General features: G+C 36.8%; 1 protein-coding gene across 1 annotated transcript in view; it reads right to left on the bottom strand.

Annotated features, from left to right (window-relative positions):
* CATSPERE (catsper channel auxiliary subunit epsilon) overlaps nucleotides 1–20,809 on the bottom strand; it is a 261,504-nt gene that overhangs the window by 39,325 nt on the left and 201,370 nt on the right. Inside the window, exons 15-17 of the mRNA XM_032606338.1 lie at nucleotides 19,338–19,388; nucleotides 18,909–18,942; nucleotides 18,762–18,841 (exon numbers count right to left, since the gene is read on the bottom strand). Of these exons, the coding sequence (XP_032462229.1) occupies nucleotides 18,762–18,841; nucleotides 18,909–18,942; nucleotides 19,338–19,388 (165 nt within the window). The remainder of the gene's footprint in view (nucleotides 1–18,761; nucleotides 18,842–18,908; nucleotides 18,943–19,337; nucleotides 19,389–20,809) is intronic.

Below are 20,809 nucleotides of genomic sequence, written 5' to 3'. Positions count from 1 at the left end.
CTGCTTTTGCTGCATCCCATAGATTTGGGAAAGTTGTGTTTCTATTTTCATTTGTCTCAAGTATTTTTTGATTTCCTCTTTGATTTTTTTCATTGACTTATTGGTTTTTTTAGTTGTGTGTTGTTTAGTCTCCATGTGTTTGTGCTTTTCCCGTTTTTCTTCCTGTGATTGATTTCTAGTTTCATACTGTTGTGGTCAGAAAAAAATGCTTGATATAATTTCTGTCCTTCTAAATTTGTTGAGACTTGTTTTTTGGCCTAGCATGTGATCTATTCTTGACAACATTCCATGTGCAGTTGAATAGAATGTGTATTCTGCTGGTTTTGAATGGAATGTCCTGTAGATATCTATTAAGTCCAATTGGTCTATTGTGTCATTTAAGACCACTGTTGCCTTATTGATTTTCTGTCTGGTGATTTGTCCATTGATGTAAGTGGGGTGTTAAAGTCCGCTACTTTTATTGTATTATTGTCAATTTCTCCCTTTATGTCTGTTAATATTTGCCTGATATATCTAGGTGCTCCTATATTAGGTGTATGTATGTTAATGAATGTAACATTCTCTTCTTGTATTGATTCCTTTATCATTATATAATGCCTTTCTTTGTCTTTTATTATAGACCTTGTTTTAAAGTCTATTTTGTCTGATATGAGTATTGCTAACCCTGCTTTCTTGTTGTTTCCTTTGCATGAAGTATCTTTTACCATTCCATCATTTTCAGTTTGTGTGTGTCTTTAGTTCTGAAGTGCATGTCTTATAAGCAGCATATAGATGGGTCTCGTTTTTTAATCCAATCACCAACCTATGTCTTTTGATTAGTGCATTTAGTCCATTGACATTTAAAGTAGTTATTGATAGGTATGTATTAATGTGGTTTTGTTACTTGTTTTCTGGTTGTTTTGTAGTTCTTCTCTGTTCTTTTAGTTTCTTCCCTTGTGATTTGATGATTGTCTTTAGTGGTATGTTTTTGTTCCTTTTTCTCTAGTTTCTGTGTATCCAGTATATGTTTCTGATTTGTGGTTGCCATGAGGTTCCAACATATTGACCTATAACTACATCTGTTTTAAACAGGTAGTCCTTTAATTTCAAGCACAATCTAAAAGATCTACATTTTTTACTCCCTTCCACCACATTTTTGGTTTTGATGTCATATTTTGTATCTTCATGTTTATCCCTTTACTGATTATTGTAGTTATAGTTGATTTTACATTTTTTTGTTTTTTAATCTTCATACTAGCTTATTTCAGTGGTTGATCCTCAGCCTTTACTATATAGTTGCCTTTACTATAGATTCTTCCTTTTTTCCCTTTCCTATAGATTCTTTCTTCTTGTTATAGCCTATTCTATTCCACTTAGAGAAGACTTTTTAACATTTCTTTTAGGGTAGATTTAGTATTAATGAACTTTTTTACTTTTTGCTAGTCTGAGAAGTTCTTTATCTCTCCTTCAATTCTAAATAATAATCATGATGGGCAAAGTATCCTAGATTGAAGATTTTTCCCTTTCAGCACTTTGTATAGATCATGCCACTCCCTTCTGGCCTGCAAAGTTTCTGCAGAAATATCAGCTGATAGCCTTATGAGTGTTCCCTTGTATATGACTTTTTGTTTTTCTCTTGCTACCTTTAGAATTCTCTCTTTATTTTTAACCTTTGTTATTTTAATTATGATATGTCTCAGTCTGGGTCTGTTTGAGTTTATTTTGTTTGGGACCCTCTGTGCTTTCTGAACCTGGATATCTGTTTCCTTCTTCAGGTTTGGGAATTTTTCAGCCATATTTCTTCAAATACATTTTCAACCCTCTTCTCTCTCTCTTCTCCTTCTGGGACCCTTATAATGTGCATGTTGATATGCTTGATGCTGTCTCAAAGATACCTTAAAACTGTTCTAATTTTTTTTTTCTTTTTGCTCTTCTGATTGGGTGATTTCTATTATTCTATCTTCCAGATCACTTATGCATTCTTCTTCTTCTTCTTTTTTTTTACATCTTTATTGGAGTATAATTGCTTTACAATGGTGTGTTAGTTTCTGCTTTATAACAAAGTGAATCAGTTATACATATACACATGTTCCCATATCTCTTCCCTCTTGCATCTCCCTCCCTCCCACCCTCCCTATCCCACCCCTCTAGGTGGTCACAAAGCACTGAGCTGATCTCCCTGTGCTATGTGGCTGCTTCCCACTAGCTATCTATTTTACGTTTGGTAGTGTATATATGTCCATACCACTCTCTCACTTTGTCACAGCTTACCCTTCTCCCTCCCCATATCCTCAAGTCCATTCTCTAGTAGGTCTGTGTCTTTATTCCCATCTTACCCCTAGGTTCTTCATGACATTTTTTGTTTTCTTAGATTCCATATATATGTGTTAGCATATGGTGTTTGTCTTTCTCTTTCTGACTTACTTCACTCTGTATGACAAACTCTAGGTCCATCCACCTCACTACAAATAAATTAATTTTGTTTCTTTTTATGGCTGAGTAATATTCCATTGTATATATGTGCCACATCTTCTTTATCCATTCATCCGATGATGGACACTTAGGTTGTTTCAATCTCCTGGCTATTGTAAATAGAGCTGAAATGAACATTTTGGTACATGACTCTTTTTGAATTATGGTTTTCTCAGGGTATATGCCCAGTAGTGGGATTGCTGGGTCATATGGTAGTTCTATTTGTAGTTTTTTAAACAATCTCCATAGTGGCTGTACCAATTCACATTCCCACCAACAGTGCAAGAGTGTTCCCTTACCTCCACACCCTCTCCAGCATTTATTGTTTGTAGACTTTTTGATGATGGCCATTCTGACTGGTGTGAGATGATATCTCATTGTAGTTTTATTTACATTTCTCTAATGATTAATGATGCTGAGCATTCTTTCATGTGTTTGTTGGCAATCTGTATATCTTCTTTGGAGAAATGTCTATTTAGGTCTTCTGCCCATTTTGGGATTGGGTTGTTTGTTTTCTTGACATTGAGCTGCATGAGCTGCTTGTAAATTTTGGCGATTAATCCCTTGTCAGTTGCTTCATTTGCAAATATTTTCTCCCATTCTCAGGGCTGTCTTTTGGTCTTCTTTATGGTTTCCTTTGCTGTGCAAAAGCTTTGAAGTTTCATTAGGTCCCATTTGTTTATTTTTGTTTTTATTTCCATTTCTCTAGGAGGTGGGTCAAAAAGGATCTTGCTGTGATTTATGTCATAGAGTGTTCTGCCTATGTTTTCCACATTCTTCTATATCACCTAGTCTGCTGTTCATTCCTTCTACTGTGTTTTTCATTTCAGTTATCATATTCTTCAGTTCTGACTGGTTCTTTTTCATATTCTAGTTCTTTGTTAAAACTCTCACTGTGTTCATCTATTCTTTTTCCTAATTCAGTTAGCATTCTTATTACTAATGCTTTAACTCTTTATCTGGTAAATTGTTTACCATTTTTTCACTGGTTGTTTTTTCAGGGGTTTTCTGTTGCTCTTTCAATTGAAACAAATTCCTCTGTATTCTCATTTTGCTCAACTCTCTCTGTGTGTATGAAATTAGATGAAACAGTTACCTATTGCGGTCTTGAAGGGGTGTCCCTTTATGAGAGCATCCTTATACAGTGTGCATGTGCCCAGTGGCTTTGGTGGGAGAGCTGGATCTGAAGTGAACACAAGTCCTATCTTTTCGCAGGGTGTATTGGCAACCATCACCTTGGTAGGAAGTGGGACTGGAGATGGTAGAGCCAGAGCCAGGTGTCAGCCAGGGCTTCTCCTCTGCTCTGTGACCATCACCACCCTATAAAGGGAGGGGTCGAGTCCCAAGTTGCTGAAGCAGAAGCCCTGAAGTTTGGGTCTGAGCGGGCTCTGTTCCCTTTAAGTGTGTGCTCTCCCGCCTCCCAGCACTGGAACCTTCATCCCAGAGGGAAGCAGTGCTGGAATAAGAGGGGTTGGCATGGATGTTCGGCATGTGTCAGGGTACAGGCTGTGGTGGTCTGGCTGGGGTCAGACACCTGGACTGCTTCCAATGTGATGCCTGTGAAAGTGCCAGTAATGGCTGCCCCCACTCCACTCAGACACTGCTTTGAGTCCGAACCTCCTTTGTCCCTCACAGATGAGCCTCCCTTTGGCCGCTGCCATCCTAGCTAAGGTGTGGAATTGTGTCATGAAACAAGCAGGACTCAAGTGGTCATTTGGCTCAGGCTAGGATGTGCGCTGGGACGTCATGGGAAACCAGCCAGCCACCTGTGCAGTCTCAATCCACCCTCTCCACCCTGCTTCAGGAGCAAGCAAGTGTGTGCTCCTCATGAGTGGAGTTCAGGCTTCCTACAGTCCTTCTGTTAGTCCTACTGGCCTTCCAACCAGCCAAGGGGGCTCGTCTTCACAGTGTTAGACACCAGGGCTCGGACACCCAATAGGTGGTTTGAACTGCTCACTCCCTAGGGAGGATCTTCATCCATGTAACCTCCTTTCTCCTCTGAATCCCCTCCCAGGTTCACAGGTCCTGACCTGATCACTTTTCTTCCCTTCCTACCCAATTCTGCATGGATCTTTCTGACAGCCTAGGTTGTATAGGAGTCTTTCTGCCAGTCTTCAGTTAGTTTTCAGTGAAAATTTTCCACATGTAGCTGTATTTTCAATGTGTTCATGGGGTGGGGGCAGAGGGAGAGTCCATGCCCTTTTACTCCACCATCTTGATCTCCTCTCACCAGATTTTTTTATCATGAAAAATATGCACAATGTAAAAATTAGCATTTTAACCATTTTTAAATATACAGTTCAGTGGCATTAAGCATAAAACTTCGTTGTATGATCACGACCATCTGTCTACATAATCTTTTCATCTTGCAAAACTGAAATTCCAGTTAGCAGACATTTAATCCTGTCCAAAATGTCCATAATATATTTGGTCCATCCCAAAATGTCCTTCTTTGATATTTGCAAGACCATTTGCTCCTGTCCAAAACGTCCATAACACATTTGATCTATGCCAAAATGTTCTTTATATTTGGTCACATTTTGTCCTGTCCAAAACATCTATGGAGACGTTTTGTCCACATCAAAAAGTCCTTGATATTTGGTCCTGTCAAAACTATTTAGCATAGACCAAATATTTTCATGAATGTTTTGGACAGAACAACATTTCAAGAACTTTTTGGCGTGAACCAAATATCTTTTGGATCAAATGTCTTATGGACATTTTAGACAGGATCAAATATTCTGCAAGGGAAATTTCTTACCCATTAAATGATAACTTGCCATTCCCCTTATCCTACAGCCCCTGGAAAGCACCATTCTACTTTCTATGAATTAACAACTCTTGGTACCTCATGAAAGTGGAATCATACAGTATTTGTCCTTTGGTGACTGGCATTTTTCTTTTAGCATAATGTCTTTAAGATTCATGCATGTTGAGGCATGTGTAAGAATTGCCTTCTTTAAGGCTGAATAATACTCCATTGTAGATATGTATCACATTTTGTTCATCTGTTTATCTGTCAATGGACACTTGGGTTGCTTCCACCTTTTGACTATTATGAATAATGCTGCTTAAGAATATGATGTACAAATATCTGTTCTAGTCCCTCCTTTCAATTCTTTTGGATATATAGCCAGAAGTGAAATTGCTAGATCATAGGATAATACTATGGTTAACTTAATAGTTAACTTGCTAGTTCTTTTATCCTTAAAAATGCCATTCTATTGTTACCTGACCTCTACTGTTTCTTTTTTTTTTTAAGATTTTTAATAAATTTTTATTTTATATTGGAGTATAGTTAATTTATAATAATTAATAATGGAGTATAGTTGATTAATGGAGTATAGCTGATTAATAATAAATTTTTATTTTATATTGGAGTATAGTTGATTAATAATGTTAGTTTCAGGTGTACAGCAAAGTGATCCAGTTATACATATACATGTCTCTATTCTTTTTCATATTCTTTTCCCATTTATTTTATAACAGAATATTGAGCAGTGTTCCCTGTGCTATACAGTAGCCCCTTGTTGGTTATCTATTTTAAATATAGCAGTGTGTACATGTCAATCCCAAACTCCCAATCTATCCCTCCCCCTCCTCCACCCCTCCCCCTGGTAAACATAAGTTCATTCTCTAAGTCTGTAAGTCTGTTTCTGTTTTGTAAATAAGTTCATTTGTATAATTTTTTTTTTAGATTCCACATATAAGTGATGTCATACGATATTTTTCTTTCCCTGTCTGACTTACTTCACTTAGTATGATAATCTCCAGGTTCATCCATGTTGCTGCAAATGGCATTTCATTCTTTTTTTATGGCAGAGTAATATTCCATTGTATATATGTACCACATCTTCTTTATCCATTCCTTCATTGATGGACATGTAGGTTGCTTCCATGTCCTGGTATTGTAAATACTGCTGCAATGAATATTGGGGTACATATATCTTTTCTAATTATGGTTTTCTCCAGATATATGCCCAGGAGTGGATGGGCATCATCCATCTGGATGATATGGTAGCTCTATTTTTAGTTTTTTAAGGAACCTCCATAGTGTTCTCCACAGTGGCTGTACCAATTTACATTCCCATCAACAGTGTAGGAGGGTTCCCTTTTCTCCACACCCTCTCCACTATTTATTGTTTGTAGATTTTTTGATGATGGCCATTCTGACTGGTGTGAGGTGATATCTCATTGTAGTTTTGGTTTGCATTTCTCTAATGATTAGTGATGTTGAGCATCTTTTCATGTACCTTTTGTCCACCTATATGTCTTCTTTGGAGAAATATCTATTTAGGTCTTCTGCCTATTTTTTGATTGGGTCATTTGTTTTATTGATATTCAGCCACATGAGCTCTTTGTAAATTTTGGAGACTAATCCCTTGTCGGTCACATCATTTACAAATATTTTCTCCTATTCTGTAGGTTGTCTTTTCACTTTGTTTATGGTTTCCTTTGCCATGTAGAAGCTTTTGAGTTTGATTACTGACCTCTACTATTTCTGGTGAAAAGTTTGCTGTAGTTCTTTCTTTGTTCCCCTGAATGTAATGTATCATTTTTTCCCTGTCTAGCTGCTCTTAAGCATTTACCTTTAGCTTTCAGCATTTGTCTATGTTGTGCTTGGATGTGGTGTTTATTGAGCTTCTGGGATCCATGGGCTAATATTTATCACCAACTTTGGATATATTTCAGTCAATATTTCTTCAAAAAGTATTCTCCAATTCTATTTAAGTTAGATTGCTTGATATTGTTCCATAGGTCATTGAAGCACATAATTTAAAAAATTTCTTTCCTGTGGTATAATTTAGATAATTTCCATTGAACTATCTTTATTTTCACTAATCTTTTTATCTGCTTTGTTTAACTTCCTATTAAGTCCATCCTATTAATTTTTTTTTTTTTTTTTTGCGGTACGCAGGCCTCTCACTGTTGTGGCCTCTTCTGTTGCGGAGCACAGGCTCCGGATGCGCAGGCTCAGCGGCCATGGCTCGTGGGCCCAGCCGCTCCGCGGCATGTGGGATCTTCCCAGACTGGGGCACGAACCCACGTCCCCTGCATCAGCAGGTGGACTCCCAACCACTGTGCCACCAGGGAAGCCCCATCCTATTAATTTTTATTTTTAAATTTCAGATGCTGTATTTGCTTTTATTCTAGCATTCCAAACTGACTCTTTTTAAATTTTATTTATTTTTGGCTGCATTGGGTTTTCATTGTTGCATGTGGGTTTTCTCTAGTTGTGGCGAGTGGGGGCTACTCTTCATTGCAGTGCATGGTCTTCTCATTGTGGTGGCTTCTCTTCTTATGGAGCACAGGTTCTAAGCATGTGGGCTTAAGTAGTTGTAGCTCACGGGCTCTAAAGCACAGGCTCAGTGGTTGTGGCACACAGGCTTAATTGCTCTGTGGCATGTGGTATCTTCCTGGACCAGGGCTTGAACTCATGTCCCCTGCATTGGCAAGCTGATTCTTAACCACTGTGCCACCAGGGAAGTCCCCAAATTGGCTCTTTTAAAAAAATAGTTAGCATTTCTTTACTGGGATTCCCTATCTGTTCACCCATTCTCTACAATTTTCCTAAGAATCTTTTAACATATTTATACTTGCTGAATTAAAGTCCTTGTCTGCTAATTCCAGTCAGAGTATGGGTCATCTGTAGTCTGCTACTACTAACTCCATTTTATTGATTTGGGGTCATTTTCCTGCTTCTTTGGATGTCTAGTAATTTTTAATACTCTACTGTACTGAACATTTAAATTATATATTGTTGACACTCTGGGTTTTGTTATTTTCCTCTAAAGAGTTTTGTTGTTGTTGCTATTGTTGTTCTTCTTTTTCTCTTCTTCCTCCTCTTCCTCTTTTTCCTCTTCCTTCTCTTCTTCTCCTTCTTCTCCTTCTCCTTCTGCTTCTCTTTCTTCTTCTTCTGAAGATAAATAACTGGTGGATCTCCCTGACCCTGATGAAGATTAGTTTTAGGACTTGGAAGGCTTTACGGTTGTTTAATTTTGCCTTTAACCCTGGGACATAGTATTTTGTCCTTAGCTAACCATTTTGGTTTCAGAAGAAATCCTAAGGTGTTTTCCAATACCCTCTAAGTTGGTGTAACTTTGTCTAGATTTGTCTCCTAGCATCAGGTAACTATTGACATTTCTGCTTCCTTTCCTTACACATGCACAGTTCAAGAGTTAGCCAAGAATTTGAGGAAAAAGTTTTTTATATTTTTGTTGCTCCTCCTGTATGATGCTGTCCTTTCCAAGATTTTTCACCTAAATTTACAGCTGTTTCACAGTCACATACTTCACTGTCTGTCTCTTAAGTCCAGTAGATCTGTCATTTTCTGTTAAAGCCTGATTCCCTCATACCCTGCCAAAAAATAGGAAGTGACTTCAGAGGACAGTCTTACTTAGAAATCGTTCCTTCTTTCAAGGATCATGTCTTTTGCAGTTTTTGCTCTCTAATGCTTCTAAAGAATTATTTATTACAGTTTGTCTAGAGCATATATAATTGGTATTGGGCAGAGTGTATGTCAAATAAAACTACTTTGCCATTTCTAGAACTTCAATTCTGGAAGATATTTGACTGGATATTTTTAGCCCATTGTTTTTCTATATAAATTTTAGGACCTACTTGTTAAATTCTGATGAAAACCCTGATGAAATTTTATTGGAATTTCATTTAAGTTATGGATAGATTAGAGAAGAACTGATACCTTTATAATACTGAGTCTCTCTATCAAAACATGTGGTATAGTTTTTCAAGTATTATAGTCCTCTTCTATGTATTTAATAATGTTTTATAAATTTTGCTATACAGATCTTGAACAACTTTTATTAAATCTATTCTACTTTATTTTAGTTTTGCTATTGTGAATGGAATAATTTTTCTATTATACAGTTTACCCTCAAAAACAATGGGTTTAAACCATGTGGGTGTGCTTATATGCAGATTTTTTTCAATAGTAAATACTACAGTACTACACAATCTGTGGTAGGTTTAAATCTGCAGATGTGGAACAGCAGTATGGAGGAACCACATGTGTGGAGAGCCAACTATAAGTTATATGTGAATTTTATTATTTTATTATTATTACTATTATTATTTATTATATGTACATGAAGGGTTGTTCAAGGGTCAACTACATATTCTAGTTAGCATTTACTGATGTATAGAGACATTTTAATTTATTTATTTTGATCTTGAATTCAACTTGCTGAATGTTCTTCTAAGGTCTAACAGTTACTGGACATTTCTCTCATAAATTACGTATACCTAACTTCATTTAAAAATGCAACCTTAGAATTATTGTCTTTTAATATAGAAGTAAGTGCTTTAAAATTTTGGTCATTATTAATATATTTATATATATTTCTACTATGTAACTTTTTCTTTTTACTAACTCTGTATTTTTTTCTCTTTTCATCTATAACATTGCTCAATAGTTTAAGTTGGTCCAACTTCATTGCTACAACAATCCTCAAAGTTTCAGTAAGTTAACACAATAAAGTTTATTCCTTACTCATTTTATGGTCCACTGTGGGTGGAATTAGAGGAGGGGAGATGTTCTGCTCCACATAATCCTTTAGAAACCCAGACTTTTTCCATTTAGTAGACCATAATGCTTCTGAGTCCTTTTTGAATTCTCCAAAACTGGCAGATGATAGAAGATAAAAAGAGATAGCTGGGGGGATTATGCAAAACTTAATTTTTTAAAATGGGGGTAAGAGTCCAAGCCTGACTGGTCATGTGACACTTTGGTCCACATTCCACTGTGCAGTATTCAGGCATATGGCCCCACTAACTGCAAAGCATGTTTAGAAACAGAGTCTAGGTGTGTGCCCTGGAGGAAAACAAAATGGGATTTTGTATGTTCGTTAAGTTTTCTTCTTATCAAGATTTTTTCAAAAAAACCCCCACTTTGTTCTTTCTATTCTTCTTTTAGTGACTCTTCACTTTAAAAGTCTTGACCCCACACCTAAACAATGCTAAGATTTCAGAATAATTTAACTCTAATCATCTTGCTTCAATTCCACATGTTGAGTAGTAGTATTTCATTTCCATCTTGTTTTCACAACCATCAAAGATATTATTCTTAAATTTTATTTCTACAGTTTATCTTCCTTTACTTTAACCAATAATTTCTTTCCTTATGATTGATTCCTCTACTTTATTATTTTCTTTTTAGGGCTTATTTTTCTTCTTATTGAATAAAATCCTTCAGTAGTTTTTTGTTTTGTTTTTATTAAGGATTTTTAATGTAAACTCTTTATTTGCATAGGTATGTATTTCACCCTAACTCTCGAATAAAAGTTTATCTAGATTTACAATCTAAGATTAACATTCTTTTCCCTCAGATCAACGAAAATATCATTCTATTATTTTTGTTCTATTTTTGTTGATAAGAAATCTCTCAATATAAGTGGCAGTCTATTGTGGGTGATCTATCTTATCTGTATGGCAGCATATAAACATTTTCTCTTTTTCTTTTGTGTTCTATGATTTCATTTTGAGTTACTTAAGACTTTGTGTCAATCTTCACCCTGATGACTTAGCCCTTTAATAAATTATGGAAAGTTTTCACATTTTATTTGATTGAGTTTCACTTCCCTTTCCAACCCATTTTCTCTAATTTCTTCTTCTGGAGAAAACTATTAGGCACATGTTAGAAGAATTTGTCATTCTTTCCTCAATTGTTTCTTAACTTCTTTCTTATTTCTATATCTCCTTAACTATTTGTGCTGCATTCTGGTTGATTTCCATGTCTCTCTCTCTCTTTCTTTCTTTCTTTCTTTTTTTTTTGTAACCCTCTCTTTATCCATATCTTTAGTGGTTTGTAATCATCTCTAAAATTTTGAATTTAATAGCTATGATTTTATATCTAGAATTTCTATCTTCTTAAAATATGCCTACTTTCTTTTCTTTTCTTTTTTTTTTTTTAGGCCACACTGTGTGGCATGCTGGATCTTAGTTCTCCAACCTGGCGTCAAACCCATGCCCCTTGCATTGAGAGTGTGGAGTCTTAACTACTGGACTGCCAGGGAAGTCCCCCTACTTTCTTTTCATTGTCATATTTTTTGTTATAGTTTGTTTTATTTGTCTTCCTTTTTCTTTAACAATATTTTATGTATTATTCAGATTGCTTTGTTATTTTTAGTTTTGTTGGGCCTATCTTTCAATTTATTTTATCTTTTAACTCTCCCATTTCCTCATATGGTTGGTAAACATTTATTGACATTTCTTTGGTGGTGGTGATTTTTCCAGTGGGAGTCTTATGCCCTGGATTTACTTTTTCAATTGCTTCTGTTGGAGCCTTAGGGATTTTATGGCTATGTGACATGTTTTTAGCTTCTTTTTTCATCTATTGATTTTTATTACTATAGTCTTTTCCTATGTATGTACATTAAATTTAGATCCCTGTCCACATACAGCCTGAGGTTGACATTTAACATTCTTGCAGGAGATATTTTTCCCACATTCATGCAGGTAAAACTTTCTTCCTTGTTTCTCTGGTCATTGAGTAGAATTTTCTAGTCTTCATATATCCTGGATTTATGAAAGACCTTCCTGGCCCCACAGAGGCTTTAAAACCCTATCTCCTAATTCTTACTTCCAGTATCCTGGATCAGTATTCCTGGACTACAGTAGATCACCTGGAGCTGACTACTCTTAGAGTTCTCTCTTTACTTGTATCACCTAGAGATTGCTCTTTCTTTTTTTCAAGTTTGGCTATGCATAAAATATTTTGTTATGTTTTATCAAGGATTATGTGTGTCTTTGGTGGGTGGGGAGTGATTCAAGTGAGCTCAGTCTGTTGCATTACCATATTCAGAATGACTGATTTTAAACTTTTCTTCCTTTATTAAAGAAAGCTCAACTGTAACATGTAAACTGTAAACTTGAATTGTAAACATGCTCATATCTTTTATCCTAAAAAAAGAAACCTCATGATTTTGTGTTTTACTCTATAGGTACATTTCAACCAAAAGTTGAAAAAGTGTAGGCTACATTTTGCCCCTACATAAAAATCTTTAATTGATTTTGCAAACCCCCTGCAATCTGACTTCTGTCTGCCCTCACCATTTCATAGAAACTACTCTTATAAAGTTCACTAATGCTATTCTAATGTCAAATCCAATGGACATTTTCGGTGATGGTTTAGTAGGTCTCTCTGAATTTGACTCTTTTACTCATTTTTTCTTAAAAATTCTTATTGTGGGGCTTCCCTGGTGGCGCAGTGGTTGAAAATCTGCCTGCTAATTCAGGGGACACGGGTTCGAGCTCTGGTCTGGGAGGATCCCACATGCCGCGGAGCGACTAGGCCCGTGAGCCACAACTACTGAGCCTGCGCGTCTGGAGCCTGTGCTCCGCAACAAGAGAGGCCGCGATAATAAGAGGCCTATGCACCGCGATGAGGAGTGGCCCCCACTTGCCGCAACTAGAGAAAGCCCTCGCACAGAAACGAAGACCCAACACAGCCATAAATAAATAAATAAAAATTAAAAAAAAAAATCCTATTGTGGGCTTCACTGGTGGCGCAGTTGCTGAGAGTCCGCCTGCCGATGCAGCGGACATGGGTTTGTGCCCCGGTCCGGGAAGATTCCCACATGCCATGGAGCGGCTGGGCCCGTGAGCCATGGCTGCTGAGCCTGCGCATCTGAAGCCTGTGCTCCGCAACGGGAGAGGCCACAACAGTGAGAGGCCCGCATACTGCAAAAAAAAAAAAAAAGAAAAAAATTCCTATTGTGGGAAGGGGGAAGGGTAAGCTGGGACAAAGTGAGAGAGTGGCATTGACATACATACACTACCAAATGTAAAATAGATAGCTAGTGGGAAGCAGCCGCATAGCACGGAGACATAAGCTCAGTGCTTTGTGACCACCTAGAGGGGTGGGATAGGGAGGGTGGGAGGGAGGGAGACGCAAGAGGGAAGAGATATGGGGATATCTGTATAGCTATAACTGATTCACTTTGTTATAAAGCAGAAACTAACACACCGTTGCAAAGCAATTATACTCCAATAAAGATGTTAAAAAAAGAAACCCCCAAAACCAAAACAAAATAAATAAATAAATAAAAGGCCAAAAAAAATTCCTTTTGTCTTTGCTTCCACAATTCCACATTATCTATGTTGTCCTTGTGTTTCTCTGAATGTGTATTTTCTGGCTCTTATTTCTAGACTCTTTTTTCCTCTCACCACCTTTGAATATTGGTTTTTGTTTTTTAGTAGGGTAAATATTTGGCTCATAACTCTTCTTATTTTCCATATTATAGTTAAAATGAAACCCTTACAATTTTGATACTTCCTTTTATGTGGAGGGAGCTCAATGAGTATAACATTCTTGGTCTATTTTTGCTCTTCTATTCACTTTGCCCCTTGGGAAGTGGGTTGACTTAAATGATTGATAACTTAGAAAAGAATAAGCTGGCCATGCTTGGCTTAGCTTCACATTTTTCTTCTTATGAGTGAATTTCTTGTAGGATAACATGTTCTTTTCTCATTTATGTTATACATTTAAAGTGCCTCCAAGATTAGAGACCAGCAGTGGATCAACAATATGTGTGACTGGGGAGATGATTCTTTTTAACCCTGTTAGGTATAGTATTAGTGGTGTAGTATCAGGAAGTTCACTTTCTGCAAATGTAAGCTACATCTGTCAATATATATTTTTTGTCAGTAATAAGTGATGAGTAATAACATCCATCTTCTGACTCATATTATTCAATTCACTCAGAATTTGGTCAGGGAAGAGGGGTACAATTGGACCTCCTATGTACCCCAATAATTCTTTATGATCACTCACAACAATTCTTAATATCACAAAATTTTTATTGACTTCCATATATATCTCTAGCTCAGACAGTTTACATGAACTTCAGATGCTTCAATTTAACATTTTATTGCACATCTCCTTCTGGATGTCACACAGACTCAAATTCAAAATGTCTAAAAATCAACTAGTCATCTTCCCCTGTAAGCATACCCTTTATTCTCTATTTTATATTACAATTGATGGTATTAAAATTTGTCCAGTTTAGGGAAGCCATAAACATAAAATTCATGAGTTCATTCAGCAAATATTTATAGATTGCTTACTACATGCTAGTCAGTGATCTAGGTGCTGGAGGATATAGCAGTGAACTAACTAAATAAAAAGCTCTTCTCCATGAAACTTCCATTATAGTAGAGGAGAAAAGACAATACACAAGTTAAATAAGTAAGCTGTATAATTTGTTAGGTGGTAATAAATACCATGAACAAAAAAGACAGGTGAGGAGTGAAGGTGGTGCAGAGGCAGCTTATAATTTTAAATATGACAGTCAGCATAGGTCTCTTTAAGAAAGTGACATTTGGGCAAAGACTTGAAGGAAGTGAGAGAACAAACTAAGTGAACATCTGGGGAAAGAGCATTTGCAGGCACAGCAAGCAGCAGGTACAATGGCCCTGAGGTGGGAATCTGCTTGGCTTACCTGAGGGACAATAAGGAGGCCAAGTGAGTAGAATGAAGTAAGTGAGGTGAAGCTCACCAGGAGAAAGGTAACAGGGACAGCAGATCACATAGAGCTTTGTAAATCAGAGGAACGACCTGGCTTTTACTCAGTGATTATACATTTTGAGCTTAGGAGTGATGTGCTCTAACCATTTTAAATGATTCATTGTTGCTGCTATAGAGATGCAAGGGTGGAAGCAGGGAGACCAACAGAAATGCTATTTTAATAATCCAGGCAGGTAGTGATGGCTTGGATCAGGGCGGTAACAGTTCAAGTGGTGACATATAGTCAGATTCTGTATGTATCTTGAAGATAGAGCCAATAGGATTTACTGATGTATTGAATGAAAGATATAAAAGAAAGAGTGGCTGGGGTGATTCCAAAGTTTGACCCAAACAGCCAGAAGGATAGAGTTGATATCAGTTGAAATGAGGAATGCTATTGATGGAGCAGAATTTGAGGGTAAGATCAGGAGTTCAGTTTTGAACAGGTTGTTTGATATATCTAGGCAATATCTAAGTAGAAAAGTGATTTATGTATTCAACATCTAAGTGGATTTATGGGTCTGGAGTTCAAGAGTTTTGCAGACACTGTTAGTGCTCACCAAATAACCCTGTGCCTGTTTACATTTTCTAGCCCACCTTGGAGTTAGATTAGGGCTATGGCATTAGGTTCCAGATAATTGGATGTGGGTGGAAATGATGTAAACCAATTCTAGGCCCAAACCTTTAAGATATCCCAGGAAATCCTCTAGTCCTTTTTTTTTTTTTCTTTCCAGTTTTCCCCTTTCATAGTGGTAGTCTGGGAGGCCATGTCAAGATGATGTAGGTACAAAATATGTCAGACTATGACATGAAAAAGGTTAAGCACAGAGATGTTAGGGTTTGTTACTACAGCATAGCCTAGCCGTATTTGACTAATACAGTGGAGGATATTCAGGCTGAAGATACAGTTTTGGGGTTTATCAATATATTGAGACATTCGAGTCCATGAGACTGAATGACATCACTGAAAGAGAAAGTTGAAGTGGAGAAAAGAAAAGAAAGCTTTGAGCCTTGGGGCATTCCAACATTAAGAAGTCATGGAGAAAAGGAGAAACTAAGAAATTAAGGAGGAGCTATCAGTGAGGTAGCAGGAAAAGTAGGAAAATGTGATATCCTGGAAACCCAATAAGGAAAATATTTCAAGTAGGAGGAAATAATCAACTGTCAATTCTTGTTAATGAGATCAAGTAAGATGAGACCTGAGAATTGACCACTGAGTTTGGCAATATGGAGGCCAAGGCCGTTGGTCACATGGGCTAGCAATGCCAATGGAGTGGTGGGGGTAAAATTCTGACTGAGAAAGATTTGGGAGAGGATAGGAGAAGAGCTGGTGACAGTGAGTATAGTAGTGAGAGGGGTAGTAGGGTCAAGAGAGGGTTTTTGTTTTGGTTTAGTTTTTGGTTTTGGTGAGGGAAAGAATTGCATATTTTTATGATGATCCAGTAGACAGGGTAAAGTTGATGAAGCAGGAGAAAGAGGGGGCAATTTCGGGAACAGTGGTTTTAATTACGAAAGGGTGTGGGTATCCAGTTCACAAATGGAGGGACAGGCCTTAGATACCCATATACTTTATCTATGGTGACAGGAAGACAGACAGAGTTAATGGGCACAGATGCTTGAAGATGGATAGATAACAGTAGTAGAAGTTTGCAGAAAATCTCTCCTGATCGATATTACCTTTGAGTCATTCATCTTCCTCATTCTTTCTTTCCCTCAGCACTCACATCTATCAATTATCAAGCCCTGCCTGTTACTATGAGTAATTTTCTCATAAGTGATTCCTCTTTTTTGTCTCTGTTGCTATCTCCGTCATTTGTTTTTTTTTCCTCCCTGGACTACCACTACAGTTTACTACCTGGTCTCCTTACTTAGACATGTTTCCCTGAAATTCATCTTCTATACTTCTTACAGACAGAACTAGGTAAAGCAAATATTTAATCATGCCACTCTACCATAAGAATGGATAGAAAGTCTTCCATGAGCTGGACTCTACCTAGCTAGTTTCCCAGCCTTTTCTCCTGATACATCATGCCTCACTATGTGCTTTGATAACATTATACCATTTGAACTATGAAATTTCTTCCTCTAACTATCATTTTTGCTTGAAAGGCTTACTCAGTGGAGTTCCCTGTTACCTTCCCCACTTCTCCTTCTCTCCTCTGCCTTCAGCTAGATATTCATTATCATTTAAGACTCAGCGACTCAGCTCAAATGCTCTGGGAACACTTTCCAGAGCCCCTCTCCCTTCCATAGCTGAGTTGGATTCTTTTTTTTTCAGTTTCAATACCAACTACCCATGTCATTCCTTTCTATTGTTCCATTTAGCATATCAGTTCATATATAATTTATCAGACTCTTGAGCTCTTGAGAGCAGAAATCCTGGGTTATTCATCTTTGAATTTCCAGTACCTAGCACAGTTATTGGTGCAAAGTAGGTGTTTAATAATGATGATATGAACTGAAGAGTGAACTTCTCTGGGAGAGAACATTGAGCTTTTTTTTTTACCACTGGAGGATTAGGCACTAGATAAAACAAACAAACAAACCAAAAAAACCAAAGAAAAAAACTAGGTCTCAGTGAGAGAAGGAGTGCCTAGGGTGCCCAAGAAAAGATGTGGCATGATTAGATGTCTAGAAGATTGAAACTAAAGAAGATAGCAGATTAGCCTGATTGCTCAGAGAACCCATGACAGACGGATTGTAGGAGGGTAACATAAGAGGGTTAGGGCAGAGTACAGAATCTTAGAACTGTCATGGATTAGAAGTACGGGGCAGTACGTGCTGGCAGAACCCTTCTGGATTCCAACAGGGAAAGCTCTGATGGCAAAACTAAATTGGAGTTCCTGATTCATTACTTCACACCTACCCACCCTAAGAGATCTCAGAAGCTGTCTTCAGCCCGAGGGCCCCAAAAGCTGAAAGCATTGACTAAAATTTTGATGTTTTTCTCATAGGAATTTCACTTCCAGTAATTTATCCTCATGGCAGTAATTATCCTTTGCCATGAGGATAAATTTACTGGACAAATGTACTGGATAAATTATCCAGTAATTTATCCTCATAGCATATCTGGACTAATGTCCATACATGTACATAAATGGATATTCACCACAATTTTGTTTATAATAGCAAAAAAAAAAAAATTAGAAACCTAGGTCACTTGTCTCATACTTTTCTATATTTTTAATTTTGTAACAAGCTTTGTAACTTTTTTATAATCATAAATCTAGAATAAAGTCAGAGAAGCAAGCAAACTAGCACAAAATCACTTGGAAAAGCCTTCCTTGTAGCATTTTATTCGTATTTTTATTATGAAACATTATTTATAAAAATTAAGTTAGAGATAATATTTTTGAAATCTCCCCATGTACTATCCCTTATTAGTAATCTAGTTTCTCTCTTTGCGAGCATTCAGTTATTATTGGCACATGGAAAGAAAAGTCATATGTCACCAGTGGGAGATAGTTCCTATAACAGGGAGGGGCGCTGGAGGTTGGGGAGAGATTTAGAGAGGATAAAGCAAGGGTTAGGAGACGGTCTGCATCCATGAGAGGAGTCTCAGCTCTCTTACCTACTTATGTCTCAGCTTCTAAATTGTAATCTCCCTCAACATGCAGGGACCATGGACCATCCAACTTTCCATAACTAGTACTGAAAACCTAGTGTTGCATATATTTGGGTGCTCAAAAATATTTATTATTAAATACATCATTAATTAAGCTTCTTTTCATACTTTTATTTTGAAACTTTCAAAATAAGTTAAAATTTTTAGTGAGAATATACTTACAGTTGAACCACAGGGTGAAACTTTTCTCTGAAATCAACTCTCAGTGGGCAGCCATATTTTTCCCAATTATATTTTACTCTCTAGAAAAGGAAAAATGTTTAGTTATTTTCTATATTTGGTTGATTGACAAAATTATAGTTCTCTTACCAAGTGTTTAGGTGGTCGATCCCTCAGATATGACCTGTAAAAAGACATTTTCATTACTTAGAATCTTTCCTCTTCACAAACTTAAAAATTAAAACCATTACTTTGTTTGGGTAAAGAGGTATCACAAAAGTCAAACATAACCATAATTACAAAATACTCCTAAAATATGTGGAGATTAAGCAACATACTTCTAAATAATACACGGATCAAAGACAAAATCTTAAGAGAAGTTAGAAAATATGTTCAACTAAATGAAAACACAACTTATCAAAATTTGTGAGGTGCAGCAAAATCAGTGCCTAGAGGTAAATTTATAGCAATAAATGTGTATATCAGAAAAGACTGATGATAATAGGAATAAATACTAACTGATTCTAGATTATTGATACTACATTAATATAAAACTCTATGTTAAAAAAGACTTCTTACTTTTCAATGATGTAAAAAAAATCATGCTGAAGGCATTCTTTTTTATCAAATCTACAAAAAATAAAACATAATGAAGTTGTAATATCATCATTCCTTACTTACTAGCACAAACATTTAACCATTTAACTCAGTGATTCTCGAACTCAAAAGTATCACAGAATCATCACTTATTGAATTAGAATCTTTGGGGTTGGTGTGTAGCCCTAGCATTTCTATTTTTAAAACTCAGCTTCACAAATGTTTCTGAAGGTACCAGAATTTGAAATATACTGATTTACCTCTTATATTTGATACATGTGAAAATTTGTAGAAAATCCATCAAAGTAAAGACAAATTTCTTTGGACTGTTTCATTCTTAATAATTTTTTAAAACACAGAGTTCTAATTGCTACTAGAGACTCCGTTGTGCAGGTAAGGATCTATTTTAAGAATTCACAGAATTTCTAGTTAGGGTTTATGCAGACATAAGGCTATCATGGTCTATAAAATGATAGAGATTTTAGTAAGTTAAATTATTCATTTCACCATTTTTGCTGGCTGCTTCCAGTGTAACTCAGAAGGAACCCCAGTCACTGCTGTGTTTATATAGATATTGGAAGACTAGGACCACCTCCCACCCTGAATTCAAATTAGACCTCAAGAGATGCCCTCCTTCATTGACAACTCTCCTGTCAGAAGTATCATGGGCCCCATAGGTATCCTTTGCTGATTGTGAAAACTTAGGCCAACCACAACCTGAATCCAAGAAATTAGGGTCATTTTTAGAGTTCCAGAGCAGTGGGTCATTGACTAAGAGATCTGGAAAGAGGTCCTGAAATCTGTGTTTTCAAACATGCTCTCCAGGTGATTCTGGACTGCAACCTAGTTTGACTGTTGCTCTCTAAACCTTCCCAGAAATAGATTGACTCAAGCTGTTTTGCATCTCACTGAAGAAGGAAATCTTCATGCAGTGATACTGCATGCAGGGGTACTGGGAATTGATTTTGGTAACATGTTGCTTAGAGCAGTTATTCTCAAATTTTAATGCCCCTACTAATCTTGGAAATTTTGTTAAAACAGAGATTCTGAGTCAGCAGGTACAAGGCGAGGCCTGAGATTCTGCATTTCTAGTAACTTCCCAGGTGATACCACTGCTGGTCCATAGATTATACTCTAAGGAGCAAGGATGTAGACCATCCCAGAAATAAGATGCTATAGGCTGTTTAAATCAGTTAGCCTTTGTGTTTTCTGGAAAAGGACTTAGGGAAATGCAAATTCCTTGCTGAATGAGATGGGAATATTTAATTATCTGTCTGGCAACTGATTTTAACAATTCACTACTCAAAAGATTATTAGAATGACAGATGAATAGACCTTTGTTTTGGATGAGAGCAAACCACTTCATAAATAGATTCAGATAAGAGTCAATGTTACCCCACCCTCACCCTAACCACAGGAAAGGAATTGCAATACATTTTTGTCTCCATTATACA

This window comes from Phocoena sinus, chromosome 1, assembly GCF_008692025.1.
Source record: "Phocoena sinus isolate mPhoSin1 chromosome 1, mPhoSin1.pri, whole genome shotgun sequence".
In the NCBI taxonomy this organism is placed as follows: domain Eukaryota; kingdom Metazoa; phylum Chordata; class Mammalia; order Artiodactyla; family Phocoenidae; genus Phocoena; species Phocoena sinus.
The sequence above is the reverse complement of the archived record's forward strand: the minus strand, read 5'-3'. Positions and strand labels throughout refer to the sequence as shown.